Source organism: Eumetopias jubatus, unplaced genomic scaffold (genome assembly GCF_037043125.1).
Source record: "Eumetopias jubatus isolate StellerSeaLion01/CBP00866 unplaced genomic scaffold, mEumJub1_p1.0 scaffold_7, whole genome shotgun sequence".
In the NCBI taxonomy this organism is placed as follows: domain Eukaryota; kingdom Metazoa; phylum Chordata; class Mammalia; order Carnivora; family Otariidae; genus Eumetopias; species Eumetopias jubatus.
Genome location: NW_028274813.1, coordinates 36,115,686 through 36,130,373, shown reverse-complemented (window position 1 = coordinate 36,130,373; position 14,688 = coordinate 36,115,686). Strand labels below are relative to the sequence as shown.

At 39.4% G+C, this 14,688-nt stretch overlaps 1 protein-coding gene across 1 annotated transcript in view; it reads right to left on the bottom strand.

Annotated features, from left to right (window-relative positions):
* Positions 1-2,763: 2,763 nt before the first annotated feature.
* LOC114208524 (uncharacterized) overlaps positions 2,764-14,688 on the bottom strand; it is a 42,320-nt gene continuing 30,395 nt past the window's right edge. Inside the window, exons 7-9 of the mRNA XM_028102597.2 lie at positions 6,926-7,153; positions 5,884-6,105; positions 2,764-2,925 (exon numbers count right to left, since the gene is read on the bottom strand). Coding sequence (XP_027958398.1) covers positions 2,764-2,925; positions 5,884-6,105; positions 6,926-7,153 — 612 coding nt within the window. The remainder of the gene's footprint in view (positions 2,926-5,883; positions 6,106-6,925; positions 7,154-14,688) is intronic.

Genomic DNA, 14,688 nt, shown 5'->3' with positions numbered 1-14,688 from the left:
TTAATAAAAAACCCCAAATAATGAATCAAGTTCAATAAGTAAGCTCTGCTATCAATCAGATCATCTTAAGAAATGGTTTATGAAGGAACACCAATATTTGATCGAGTCCAAAGTGACCTGAACAACCTATCGTCAGAACGGTAATGGGATAAACTAAGCTGAGTGCAGTAAGAACGAAGCCAGGTTCCTCCAGGAAAGAAAGCATCATACTCCGAAGCCTGCAGTGTCAATCCTCACAGGCATCGCACCTGCCTCCCTCCTCCTGCCCTGCTCCCCAAGCAAAAGCCCCATCTCACTATGCAGAGTGGACGCCTGCAGGAGGGAGTGTCCGCCGTCGCTGGTCCCTTAGCGTCTAGTTTACGTAAGACCCGCGTCCTCTCCAATCCCAGATCTGCGCGGGGAGCTGACAAAATCTAGGCTTGCTGGGCGGACGACCCTCCCCGCACTGAGCGACCCCGAGATCACCCGGGCACTTGGAGCCGCGCGGCGCCCCAGCTCAGAGGGGCCTACAACAGCGCGCCGGCTCCGACCCTGGCCGAGCAGGCGTCACCCGAGATTTTAAAACGGCTACTGGCGCCACCTGGGCCCTCCAACTCGGGGCTGTGGGCGCCACCCAGAGCATGCCCGCGCGGAATTCCCGCCAGAACTCTCCCGGGTAAGCCCAGCGCGCTGACAGCCAAGCGCGAAGGCCGCCAGCGTCCGGGCGAGTCCAGGAGCCGCGCCCCGCTCCCGCGCGCGCGCAACTGTCCTCCCGCGACACCGCCCCTCTGCTGGGCTGGACTCGCGAGGCCCGACCTCCCCCTCGGCGGGTGCCCCGCCCCGCACGGAGGCGCGATCTGAAACGGGTCTTCCACCAGCCAATGACTTCTGCCAGCGAGTCACCTCCAAGGTCCCCCGTGTCTTTTTCGCCCCCTTCCTCCTTCAGCGACGCCCGTCAACCGCTCCAATTGCGAGCCTCTTCCGTCCCCGCCCCGCAGAGCCGCCGGAGTGCAGCCAGTTGGACGGGGCGCAGGCGCAGTAGCGCGGACTCGCTGACGGGTCGCGGAGTTCAAGGCTGGGCTGTGGCGCGCAGCCGGGGATCTCACCTGCAGTTTGGCGGCATCCATTGAAGAATCTCGAATGGAATACTGGCCAGGCACTTGGCCTTCGTATAAGCAGCCGCTCTAGTCGCTGCGGTGTGTTGGGCCGCAGGCGGGACTTCAGAGTAGGTTGTACACGTCCTAATGGTTCTTTTGCAGAAGAGGACACTCCAGATAGGCTAGGAGGGAGGAAATTGTCTCAGCCTTTCACGCCCGAAAATGGCACCGTGCATTTGAGGAAACGGTCCCCGGGCAGTGCCTGGCTGTGCCTGCTGGCTCCTGTCCTGGGGCAACAAGCTCCATTAATCTGACCTGAAAAATGTTTCTGCTAGGGCAGTTGGAGCTGCCTGAAACCCGAGTCACAAGTCAGAAGTGCAGGCTACATTTCCTAATTTTGAGGTTTATTTTAAAATTTGAGGGCGCCTGGGTGGCTCAGTTGGTTAAGTGACTGCCTTCGGCTCAGGTCATGATCCTGGAGTCCTGGGATCGAGTCCCGCATCGGGCTCCCTGCTCGGCGAGGAGTCTGCTTCTCCCTCTAACCCTCCTCCCCTCTCATGTACTCTCTCTCTCTCTCCCATTCTCACTCTCTCAAAATAAATAATCTTTAAAAAAAATAAAATTTGAGGCTAGTTAACAACAGATGTGCAACGAGAACTAAGTTCTCCTTACAGGCTACTGGTTACTCCATGCCACGTAAATTTACCATTTCTCTTCAAACTCAGGCTGTCCTCTATTTGCCATATCCCCAGTGTTAGACCTGGAGTCACTTTCTAGTTTGGCCCCTAAGAAAATTCCTCATTCCAGTTGACCTCTCCCTGTCCCACAAGTGAAGGAGATCTGATTGCTTAACTAGTGGATCTGGTTGCCATTAGTTAACTCTACTTTTGGTCATTTGGACAGTTTCCAATTTGGGGCAATTATGAACAACAATGCCATGAATAATTTTAGAAGTATCTTTTTGTAGAATATATATACACATTTCTCTTTCTTATAGTTTATTTTATTTTAAAGATTTATGTTAGAGCATGAGCCGGGGGGAGGGGGGTAGAGACAGAGGGAGAGAAGCAGACTCTTACTGAGAGCAGAGCCCAACACGGGGTTCAATCCCATGACCCTGAGATCATGACCTGAGCTGAAATCAAGAGTCAGAGGCTTAACAGACTGAGCCACCCAGTCGCCTCATATATACACATTTCTATTAGGTAGGAATATATGTGTATTCAGTTTGGGTACATGTGAGCTATGGTCAGCAGAATAATGGCTCCCCAAAAAGGTCTATGTCCTGATCCGGATCCTGTATTTTAGGCTACATGGCAAAAGGGAATTAAGGTTGCTAATCAGCTGACTTTAAAATAATTATTCTGGACTGTTCATTTTAGAAATAGTCTATTAACTATAAATATAAATATTCCAATTAAGAACACAAGTTCTAATTAATATCCTGCTTAAAATACAGTTAATAATAAATATAATTAGATATATGTTCTAAGTAATAATCTAGACTAGACCATAAATAAATGTATAGAACAAGATAATGACAAAAAAATGCCAAATATTAAAGGAGAGAATTTTTCAAGTGAAAAATTCCCAATGCATTTTATTCATAATGTAGCCAATTCAAGATGCTGGAGGAAATGTCTATATCTTCTGTGTTCTTGTTGGCAGCAATGAAGACAGAGCTTTTTTATTTATTATCCTGTCCAGTCTCACAGTCAGATGCAATCTTCGATTTGTTAGATGCTTCATAATCTTGTATAATAAGCCTTAGATGATTGATGATTTCCTTGTCAGCTGTTCTCATGTTAAATCCCAACATCTTCATAATAGTTTCTCGAAAATCAGAAAGCTACAAAGAACCACCAAAAACATAAGATATATCATTAGTTTTGGTCACCTACTTATTGTGTACAATGAAAATGGTATCAGAAATGTAGTCTTATTAAACATTTCTTTATGAACTGTAACATTCTACATTCAAATTATATTTTTAAGGTAGAAATATGGTCTCTTCTCTTATAAGAACTCTTTATTTAAAAATATACTTTTCATTTTAAGATTTTATTTTTACACTTTATAGACTAAACCTAATTTTACTGCTGCCTGTTTTTCATCCCTAAGGAAATTCCTTTTTGGACTTTGGATTTGCTGTATGGTAATAGTAGTCCCCTAAACATCTCTCCACTCCTCCTCCCAAAACCATAGTGACCTTCTAAGGAAAGCAGTTATAACCACTCACAAATTATATCTAAAGCATAACTAGAGAATATCACAGAATTCAGTTTGCATATAAGTGGGGAAATAAATATCCTAAACCAGCAGAGGCAGCTCCTGAGCCCACACTGGAGGATGCAGCTGGTTTCCAGTGGTGTCCCAGAAATAGGACAATACATAAATGGGGAAATACTGAGAAGTCTACAACCTGGTGGGTCAGAAAACTGGCAAGTGGAAAGGAAGAGAAAAGGGCTTAGAAGCACATGAGACCAAAAATGGCAGCCTTTTTTTTTTTTTAAGATTTTATTTATTTTTAGAGGGAGAGCTCGTGCCCATAAGCGAGCTGGGGGAGGAGCAGAGAGGGAGGGAGAGGGAGAGAGAATCTGAAGCAGACTCCAAGCCCAGCACAGAGCCCAACGCGGGGCTCCATCCCATGACCACGAGATCATGACCTGAGCTGAAACCAAGTGTCCGATGCTTAACCAACTGAGCCACCCAGGCACTCCCAAAAATAGCAGTTCTGAAGGACAAGGTTTCTGAGGAGAGAGGGAGATACTTGGAAGGGTGAGATGTTCCTTGGAGGTTTGGAGATAAAGGAAAAGAAAAAAGCAAACAGTGGAAAATAAGGTACTTCTATAAACAAGAGCACTGCAGAACCCGGTATCATATAACCTCCCACCGCAACAGAAAAGGCTTGATATAAGACTTTAGAAACTGCACTCACTGCCAACACAAGAGGGTAGTATTGAGTTAAGAAACCAAGTAAGTAAACCCTGCCCTGTAACTACCCTAAAGTAGAAACACCTGAAATTGAAAGGGCAGGGCAATTAAAAGGACTTTTATTTTTATAGATTTTATTCATTTAATTGAGAGAGAGAGAGAGGAAGGAGCAGGAGGAAGGAGAGGGACAAGCAGACTCCCCACTGAACAGGGAGCCCACCCAGGGCTCATTCCCAGGACTTGATCCCAGGACTTTGGGATCATGACTGGAGCTGAAGGCAGACATCCAACCAACCGAGCCACCTAGGCACCCCAATTAAAAGGATTTTAAAGTGAATAGATAAATGGCAAGTAATATCCCTCCAAATTTCTTTAAGAAGAAAAGAGCATCATCCAAACAAGTCAGGAGATGAAAATACCCCCCCCCCAAAAAAAAACTGCCACAGAGCAAAAGAAACATGTTTGACACAATACCTGATATGGATTACATTTTAGGGGCGCCTGGGTGGCTCAGTTGGTTAAATGTCTGACTCTTGATTTCTGGCTCAGGTCATGGGTCGTGGAATTGAGCCCCTCCATGGACTCTGTGCTCAGCATGGAGTCTGCTTGTCCCTCTCCCTCTGCTCCTACCCCACTCGCATGTGTGCATTCTCTCTCTCACTCACAACTAACTAACTAAATAAAATCTTTTAAAATTGTTTTCAAACAAGGATTTGCAGACATGGGGGGCAGGAACACCTCTATTTTGAATCAGAAATGTAGTAATTCAGAATACAAATGGACCAAAAAATGACATCCAATATGCCTTATAGATAAGGAAGATGTGGTGGTTGAACTCAGGCAAGAATAAGACAAAGTCATCTCAGAAGCAAAGAGTCAACTACAGAGTACCCAAAGGAGAAGAGATCTGACTGGAAATATAGTAAGGATATTGGGAAGAATAAAAACAAGAATATAAATATGCAGAAGTTTAAAAAGAGAAAACAAAAATAATATCATGATTTTATGTTTCAAGAATATTTTAAGGTAATTGATTAAAGTTACATATATCTTAAGCTACCAATAATAGAGATGTGGCATATAATTCCACAGTAGCCCCAAATTATCAGTTAGCCTTTTAAAAATTCTCTTAAGGGGCACCTGGATGGCACAGTCCTTTAAAGCGTCTGACTCTTGGTTTCAGCTCAGGTCGTGATCTCAGGATTGTGAGGTCGAGCCCCGAATCGGGCTCCAAGCTCAGTGCAGAGTCTGCTTGAGGTTCTCTCTCCCTCTCCCTCTGCCTCTGTCCTTCCCCTCGTCTCTTTCTTTCTAAAATAAATAAATAAATCTTTTTAAAAAAATTCTCTTACAACACCTGCTTTATAAATGTAGTGAAAATCTAGGCAAATTTAGAAGCACTACCCTCTTTTCCTAGAAACTGACTCAGCCCCAGACACATGGCTTCCCCTGAACTTCCATTCTCGGACATCTTTTTCCTCTTGTCATTGGTTAATCAGAGGATGTGTATGCAAACCTAAGTGAAGATAATCATATATGCCGCCCCTTGCTACTGTGGATTCACCAGGTATAGGCATTTGACCTAAGCTGAGCTTTCTTAGACCCTTTCCTGGCATTCTCTCTCCTGTTACAGACTCTCTAAACATAAAGCAAGCTCACACACACAGATGGTTAGAAAAGCTTTAGAAGTCTCCAGGCGCTGATCCTGTGGCCCAAGTGCAGCTCTTTCCCCCTCAGAGGTCTGGTTGTTTAACTCACCTTTGATTCCATAAGCCAACAAACTCCTTTTTGTCTGGCTTAGATAAGAGTCTAAGTTGAGATGGGTGTTGATCACTTTAACTCAAAGATTGTTGATATAATAATGAACAAAACAAACCTCATGTTTTTGTCCTGGAACTTTATCGAGTGTGCCCTTTGCTGTGCAGAACTCAGCAGGAGTGCCAGTGTCTAACAGCTGATGGACCTTCTCTTTGTCCCCTCTTGCCTCTTCCTTGGCAGAATCCAATGTAGTTTTCAAGTTGTCTGTTTTCATAACTGCCTTCCCTTTCATTGCTTCAACTCGTGTTAAAGATTGCCTAAGCTTTTCAATTGTTTTGTTCTGTGAGGGTATAAGGTTGGGGGAAAGGGAGATGACTAATTAGATCTCTTCTAAATAAAAGACAAGATGCATGATATAACCCATGCTTCTTTTCCTTCTTCTTCTTTTTTTTTTTTTTTTTGGAAGATCTGATATATGGAAAAGAAAGAAAATTCCACAATTTATGAATTAAGAGGACATTTCTCAACCATCATACTCATCATAACAGTCACTGAGCACTTTTATAAACTAGGCACTTAGGATTTAAAGAGTTTTAATGAATATTCATGTCTCAAAAGTGTTAACAGCCTCTGTTAACCAAATTCAGAAATAGAGAAAATAACTGGCTTTGAAGCAAGATAACTATTTCTGATAAAATGGCAAAAAAAATTGATCCATTAGTATTTAGTGTACCTTTGGTTTAAGGCATAAAACATATGTTTGAAATACTATAAGTGAAGCTTGATATGGAGAAATCCAAAGAGGAGCCTCCAAAAATGAATAAAACTTTTAACTATTACCCCAATAAGAAAGACCAAAGTAAGATGAAAAGAACAAGGACTCTAGAATCCTAGCATTTAGAATACCAGTTACCTTTGAGAAGTAGGAAAGAGAATAGGCTGTGGTGTGGTTGATATTACTCTGGTTTTTTAGATAAGTGGTAGATGTCCATGCATCTAATTTTATTATCCGATATGCTTTAATATTATATATACTCATGTGTGCATATAAAACAATTTTAATGTTAATTTTTTAAAAAATTCAATAAGAAACATGCAGCTAAAATAATAACAGACCAAAGCTGAAGAGAATTTTTGAAAGCCTCACTTCCTTTACTTACCTTAAGGACATTTACTCTTGTAAGTTGAATTTTCATACTTTTATTTGACAATTTCAAATCACTGAGCTGTTTCTGAAGTTTCTGAATTTTCTCCTCTAGTCTCTGAGTTGTAGCAATCTGTAAATTTTGCTGAATATTCAATAACGTTTGTTCCTCGTTGTCTTTCTCTAGCTGTCTGGACATCTTGCCATGCTCGTCTGTCCACGAATTCTTAGTCCCAGAGTTTTCCTTTGCAGAAATCAGCAGTGTTGAAATAAAGAAGTTGTACTTTAAGGTGGTGTTCCACACTAGCATACCAGATCTACTCTAGGCTAATAAACTGCAGACAGTAATACTTGTATACGTAAAATATTTTTTCACCATAGATACGCATTATTAAGGGTGCCTGGGTGTTTCAGTCGGTTAAACATCTGCCTTCAGCTCAGATCATGATCTCAGGGTCCCAGGATGGAGCCCCGCATCAGGCTCCCTGCTCTGCGGGAAGCCTGCTTTTCCCTCTCCCTTTGCCACTCCCCCTGCTTGTGCTCTCTCTCATTCACTCTGTCTCTCTCAAATAAATAAATAAAATCTTTTTTTAAAAAAGATATGCATTATTAAAATAATCTGGAAAATAAAATATGACAATAAAATTGATGGCTCAGTGCTAACAATTTTATAAATAACAGATGGCAACATAGATTATATCAACTTTTCTAGCAATGTATTATAAGGAAAGAAATATTTAAACATTCATACACAAAGATATTCTTTACATTGTTTATAACATGAAAAAATAGAAACAATGCAAATGTCAAAAAAAGAATAATTAGGGATGCCTGGGTGGTTCAGTCATTAAGTGTCTGCCTTCAGCTTGGGTCATGATCCCAGGGTCCTGGAATTGAGTCCCGCATCAGGCTCCTTGCTCAGTGAGGAGCCTGCTTCTCCCTCTCCCTTTGCTGCTCCCCCTGCTTGTGCTCTCTCTCTCTCTGACAAGTAAATAAATAAAAATCTTTTAAAAAAAAAGAATAATTAAATAAAATACATATTATTGATTAAACATTCCCTAAAAGTCAAGTTTCAAAAATACTGGCTAAGAGAAAATACTAGTGATACAGCTAAAATGAAGGAAGCAGGATTAAGAAAAACTATGCCTATATGTTAACACTGGTTATCTTACAGTGGTAGGATTATTGGTGATTTTAATTATATTCTTTCTAGTAAGCTGTACTTTATGAAGTTATTACCAGCAAAAAAAAAGGGTATGCAAATCTAATAAAAATACCATATATTTTCATCATATATAAATCAAAAGCTAGTAAAATTTATATTAAAAAAGAACCACTGGTTCTTTGGAAAATAAAATAGATGCCCCGAACAAGCCTGGTTAAAGAGGGGCGCCTGGGTGGCTCAGTTGGTTAAGCGTCTGCCTTTGGCTCAGGTCATGATCTCAGGGTCTGGGGACTGACCCCAGCATAAGGCTCCCTGCTCAGCGGGGAGTCTGCTCTCTCTCCCTCTGATGCTACCCTCCCGCCCATGTGCATTCTCTCTCTCAAATAAATAAATATCTTTAAAAAAAAAGGAAAGAGAGAAAGTAAAAATACATAACATTAGGAAGGAGAAATATACAGAATGCATAGACAGAAAGTATGAAAATAATTCTAAAAGGATATTTTATAACTCAGTGGCAATAAGTTGAAAATAGAATAGAAATACATTATTTTCTAGAAAGCGATAATATGGAATCATGTCTGGAAAACTAAAAAAAAACCTAGTAAAGAAAACTATTGAATTTAATAAGTGAATTCAGTAGGATGGTAGGTAATTAATAAAAATATAAACATATCAAATGTGGGGCGCCTGGGTGGCTCAGTCAGTTAAGCCTCAGACTCTTGATTTTAGCTCAGGTCATTATTTCAGGGCCCTGCATTGGGCTCTGCAGTCATTGGGGAGTCTGCTTGAGATTTTCTTTCTCCCTCCCCTTCTGTCCCTCCCCCCAATGTGTGCGTGTGTGCAAGATAAATAAATCTTTAAAAAAACCAACAAAACATACCAAATGCATTTATTTATATTAGTAATAGCCATTTCAAATAGAAATGGGAAAAATATGCTATTAACAATGGACAGAAAATCTATAAAAGACCTAGGAATAAATTTTACAAGACTTACATGAAGGACTTATAAGACTTATATGAAGAAAAGTATAAAATCCTATTATAGTATATAAAATAAAATCTGCTAAAGGGAAAGATGACATGTACCAAATTATCAAAAATTACCAATCACTAATATTATAAATATTAAACAACAGATATCTGAAATAGCAGGAAAAAAGTATGTTAATAGTCTTATTTTAAATACATATTGTGAAATATTGATATTCAAAAAGAATATTTTTAATTTGTCGAGAATTATATTACAAAGCTGAGTAAATTGTAAACTGTATGTACAAATTGCCACTTTGACAGGTATACAGTTTACATTGAATAATTATACTCACGTAGTATTATCATTAACCTACTTTATTTCTGTCCTCTGTTGTTCCTTTAAATGTATTCTGTTGGGAGGCCCCTGGGTGGCTCAGTCACTTAAGTGTCTGCTTTCGGCTCAGGCCATGATCCCAGGGTCCTGGGATGGAGTCCCATATTGGGCTCCTCAGCAGGGAGTCTGCTTCTCCCTCTGCTCTCCCCCCTCCCTGCCCTGGCCCTGCTCTTTCATTTGCTCTCTTTCAAATAGATAAGTAAAATATTTTTTTAAAATGTATTCTGTTAGACTAATTCTTCATCTGCCACTAAATGAAATTTAGGACAAGGCCTTATTTTCTCTGATGACTTTCAGTTTTGTGTAAAAATTTTAACTTTACCTTTACTCACAGTGGTAGGTACTCAGGAGAGACGACATTAACTGATCAAGAAATTATAAAATAAAACAACCAAGTAGAAATATTAGATATGACAAATGAAGAGTTGAAATGAACAACGTAATAGATGAGATGAAAAGATGGATAAAATCTCGATTTAGGATCAAATTGAGTGAGTTGAAAGATCAGATTGAAAACTCTCCAAGGGGCGCCTGGGTGGCTCAGTCGTTAAGCGTCTGCCTTCCGCTCAGGTCATGGTCCCAGGGTCCTGGGATCGAGCCCCGCATTGGGCTCCCTGCTCCACAGGGAAGCCTGCTTCTCCCTGTCTTACTCCCCCTGCTTGTGTTCCCTCTCTAGCTGTGTCGCTATCAAATAAATAAATAAAATCTTAAAAAAAAAGAAAACTCTTCAGACAGGCAGGATAAAAGGATATTAGGATATAAACTATTAAAAAAAAAAAAAGCTGGGGCACCTGCCTGGCTCAGTCAGCAGAGCATGTGACTCTTGATCTTGGGGTTGTAGGTTTGAGCCCCATGTTGGGTGTAGAGATTACTTAAAAAAAATCTTTAAAAAAATTTGAAAATTAAAATAAAATGAAAATTTAAAAAAGCCAGGTGTATTAGGGTTCTCCCGAGAGACAATACCAGTCAAAGGTGTGTGTGTGTGTGTGTGTGTGTGTGTGTGTGTGTGTGTATAGTTGACCCTTGAACAAGACAGGTTAGAATTGTGTGGGTCCACTTCTACACAGATTTTTTTTTCAATAAATATATTGGGAAAACTTGTAAAGATTTGCAAGAATTTGAAAAAAACCCATAGATGAACCACATAGCCTAGAGATATCAGAAAAATTTTTAAAAAGTTAGGTATGTCATAAATACATAAAATATATATAGAAACTAGTCTATTTTATCATTTGCTATCATAAAATATCACAAAGCTATTATAAAAAGTTAAAATTTATCCAAAATTACACAAATACCACAGATCATACGTGATACCATTCCCATTCAAGAGAAATATAAACAAACATGTAAATGCAATGTTAAATCAATAACTGCATAACATTAACTGCACTACATGGTGTACTACCATACTAATTTTGTAGCTATCTCCTGTTGCTATCGCAGTGAGTTCAAGTGTTGGGAGTATCTGTGATACTGATCATGTGTGAGCAGTTGGTCTCTCCAAGAAATTCCATATTGTGGTAAAAACTGATTTCTTGCAGTTCTTGCACATTTTTTCATCATGTCTAATGTAATACTATAAACCTTACGTAATACCATGGGACTCTACAAAGTATCAAATATGTTGGTCAAGTTTAGTGGTTATCTAAAAATAATTAGAACCAAGTAAAAGAAAACAGTATATTCAAAAAATGCAAAAATTAAAAATTTATGTATTTATTTATTTTTAAAAATTTTATTTATTTGAGAGAGAGAGAGAGCATGAGAGGGGGGAGGGTAGAGGGAGAAGCAGGCTCCCCACTGAACAAGGAGCCCAATGTGGGACTCGATCCCGGGACTCCAGGATCATAACCTGAGCCGAAGGCAGTCGTTTAACCAACTGAGCCACCCAGGCACCCCCAAAAATTAAAAATTTAGAGAACACCAACACAATTGGGGACTGAGGTCAACAACCAAAGGGACATGATATTCCTATAAATATTAAGTAAAAGAGGGTATGGTTCTTAAAGAACACCAACATAAGAATAAAACTAGAACATATAACTTTAAAACCAGGAAAAAAAATTATCTCTTAATAGAAACCAGGAAAATAGACCCCCCAACAAAAGGAAAGTAAAATATATGGAAATTATGAAATAAGTTGGGATAATCACATGCTAATATAATAATTGCAATAAAGATAAATATGTTAAATTCACCAATTGGATACTCTCCAATCTGATTTTTAAAAAATATAACCATATACTCTCTTTAATCACAAAGATGGAGAAAGGCAAAAAATAAAAGGATAAAAAGATATATCAGGTACACATGAACAAAAAGAACATTGTATAATTAGTAACCATAATTTCTGAAAATGGAGAATTTAAGGCAATATTTTATAAAGCACAAAAAGGAGAATGTATATAGTGTTTAAAAGAACAAGAGAGCAAATATCATCATAAGTGCACCTGCTCCTATAAAGCATAAGATGACAGAACTGCAAAGATACATGGATGAACAAAAAATTATTCTTTGAGAATTAGGATACCTTTTCCAGAATCAAGGATACAAAAATCATCAGAGATACTCACAATTTGAACCATACAAATAATATGCTTGAGCATTAGCTATATATGGAACTTTATACCCAACAGAGAACACATTCTTATAAGCACACATGGAACAGTTACCAAAATCAACGAAGTATTAAGCCATGTAAGAAGTCTCAGTAAATTCTCAAGGATCATATACTGCCAGCGTGTTGTAATAAAATACAAAATTTTTAAAATCCCATACATCTGGAAACTTAAAAACATATTACTATATTTAAAATGAAAAATAAGGAAAATATTGGTCAAATGTTGTTCAAGGTCAACCACTAAACTTGACCAATATTTTGTCAATATTTGTGAAACAAAGCTAAAGTACCTCTTGACAGAAAAATTTATCATTTAAATTATGATTTGAATAAGTACATTTATCAGGATATGTGAAAGGTTAAACATAAACAAGTTGCTCTTATTCTTTCTCTTCTTATTCTTCCTTTCCTTTCTTTTTCTCTCTGGACAACTCAGTCCTAAAGCCATTAAGTGGGCAGAACAAGGTAGGCTCCAGAATGATGAGAGAAATGCTGTGACCCAAGCAGGATGACAAAAGTGGGCACAGAGGAGGGCTGCCCTGCAGAGGGACTCAGAGTCTGACTGGAGGGAGAGGAGAGCCCACGTGGAGAGGTGACCTGCCATGGAGTGTAAGGGCCTAGGCAGGGTGAGGAAGACATGCACACAGTTTTGGAAATTAACAAGTATAGACTGGAACCCAAATAGGAAAATGAGTAAAGGAAATAAACAGGCAAGGACTAAAAAGCCTAAAGACAAAATCATAAAGGAAATGCCCCAACTCATTAATACTTAGAGAAATGCAAATTAAATTAGCAATCACTTCATACCCAGTGGAATGGGAAAAATTAGGAAGCTGGTTAATGCCAAGAAATTACAAAAACGTGGAGATTCAAGATCCCTCATGTATCTCTGGTGGGACTATTGTTCTGTGAGAGCTGACTGACTGACTGGCAGTACTTAATCAAATTAAGTGTACATATACTCAATGAGCCACCAATTCCAATCTTGAGCAAACACTCCTAAGAAATTTTCCCACAGGTCTATAGGGGAACTTTTACAAGGATGCTGGTAGCAGTGTTTGTGGTGGCAGAAGGACAGAGGTAACCAGGGTATTATTCATCACTGAGGAGTGGACAGGCAGAGCATGGCAGATATGCACTCTGGAGAACTCCATGCAATAGACAGAAGCAATGAACTAGATGAACACATAGCAACCCTAAATGGATCTTAAAAATATAATGCTAAGGGGCGCCTGGGTGGCTCAGTCATTAAGTGTCTGCCTTCAGCTCAGTTCTGGATCCCAGGATCCTGGGATCGAGCCCCACATCAGGCTCCCTGCTCGGCGGGAAGCCTGCTTCTCCCTCTCCCACTCCCCCTGCTTGTGTTCCCTCTCTCACTGTGTCTCTCTCTGTCAAATAAATAAAATCTTTAAAAAAAAATACAGCGCTAAGTAATAGAATGAGGTTTTGCCATAGTACCATTTATGAAAATTAAAATATGTGCATAAAATTATATTTAAGAGAACATATACAATTGACCCTTGAACAACATGGGTTTGAATTGTGTGAGTCCACTTATACGCAGATTTTTTTGAGACATATGGTACAGTACTGTCGATGTATTTTATGATCTTTCTTAACATTTTCTTTTCTCTAGCTTACTTTATTGTAAGAATACAGTATATACAAATATGGAATACAAACTATGTGTTAATTGACTGTGTTATCAGTAAGGCTTCTGGTCAACAGTAGGCTATTAGTAGTTAAGTTTTGGGGGAGTCAAAAATTATACATGGGGATTTTTGACTGCATGGGGAGGGTGTCAGTGACCCTAAACCCCACATTGTTCAAGGGTCAACTGTATAAACAAAAAGATATACATTAAACTCATTAGATTGACCTCCTTTGTTTTTGTTTTAAGTAGGCTCCACACTGTGAGGGGCTTGAACTCTCGACCCTGAGATCAAGACTTGAGCTGAAATCAAAAGTTGGATGCTTAACCGACTGAGCCACCTAGGCACCCCGGATTGATTTCCTTTGGAAGAGGGAATGGGAAAATGGACTTAAATGGAATAAATAATAATAAATAAGAGAAAGCCCTTCCATGGCCCAAGATAATGTGTTATGAACCATAGAGTTTGATTAACTCAATCTTCTGTATTTGAGGTCCAAATTGTGAGGAGTAGAGAGGCAAAGGAATCCAAGAAACCAACATTTAAAAAAAGGGGGGGGTGCTCAAACTTACTAGTTAGTAATCAAGTAAACGTTAAAACTGTACTATTTTAACCCAACTCTCTCTCTCTGTCTCTAAAAGAATGACATCTCCAATGCTGGCTAGGCTATGAAGAAGAAAGAGGTACTCCTATATTTCTATTTGGAAAGTGAATTCCTTCTGCCTTTTGGAACTAATATTTTGGCAGTAGCTATTAAAATTTAAAATACTCATAAACTGTGATCCTACAATTTCACATTTAGAACTCAATCCCACAGGGGGAGAAAGCACCAATGTAGAAAGATAAATATATAAGTCTATTTATTGCTCCATTATTTGGAGTGGTATAAAAGGTGGAAATATTTTGATAGTCCATCGATTGGGAACTGATCAAATAAATAAGTTATATATACTCTGTGGACCACCATGCAG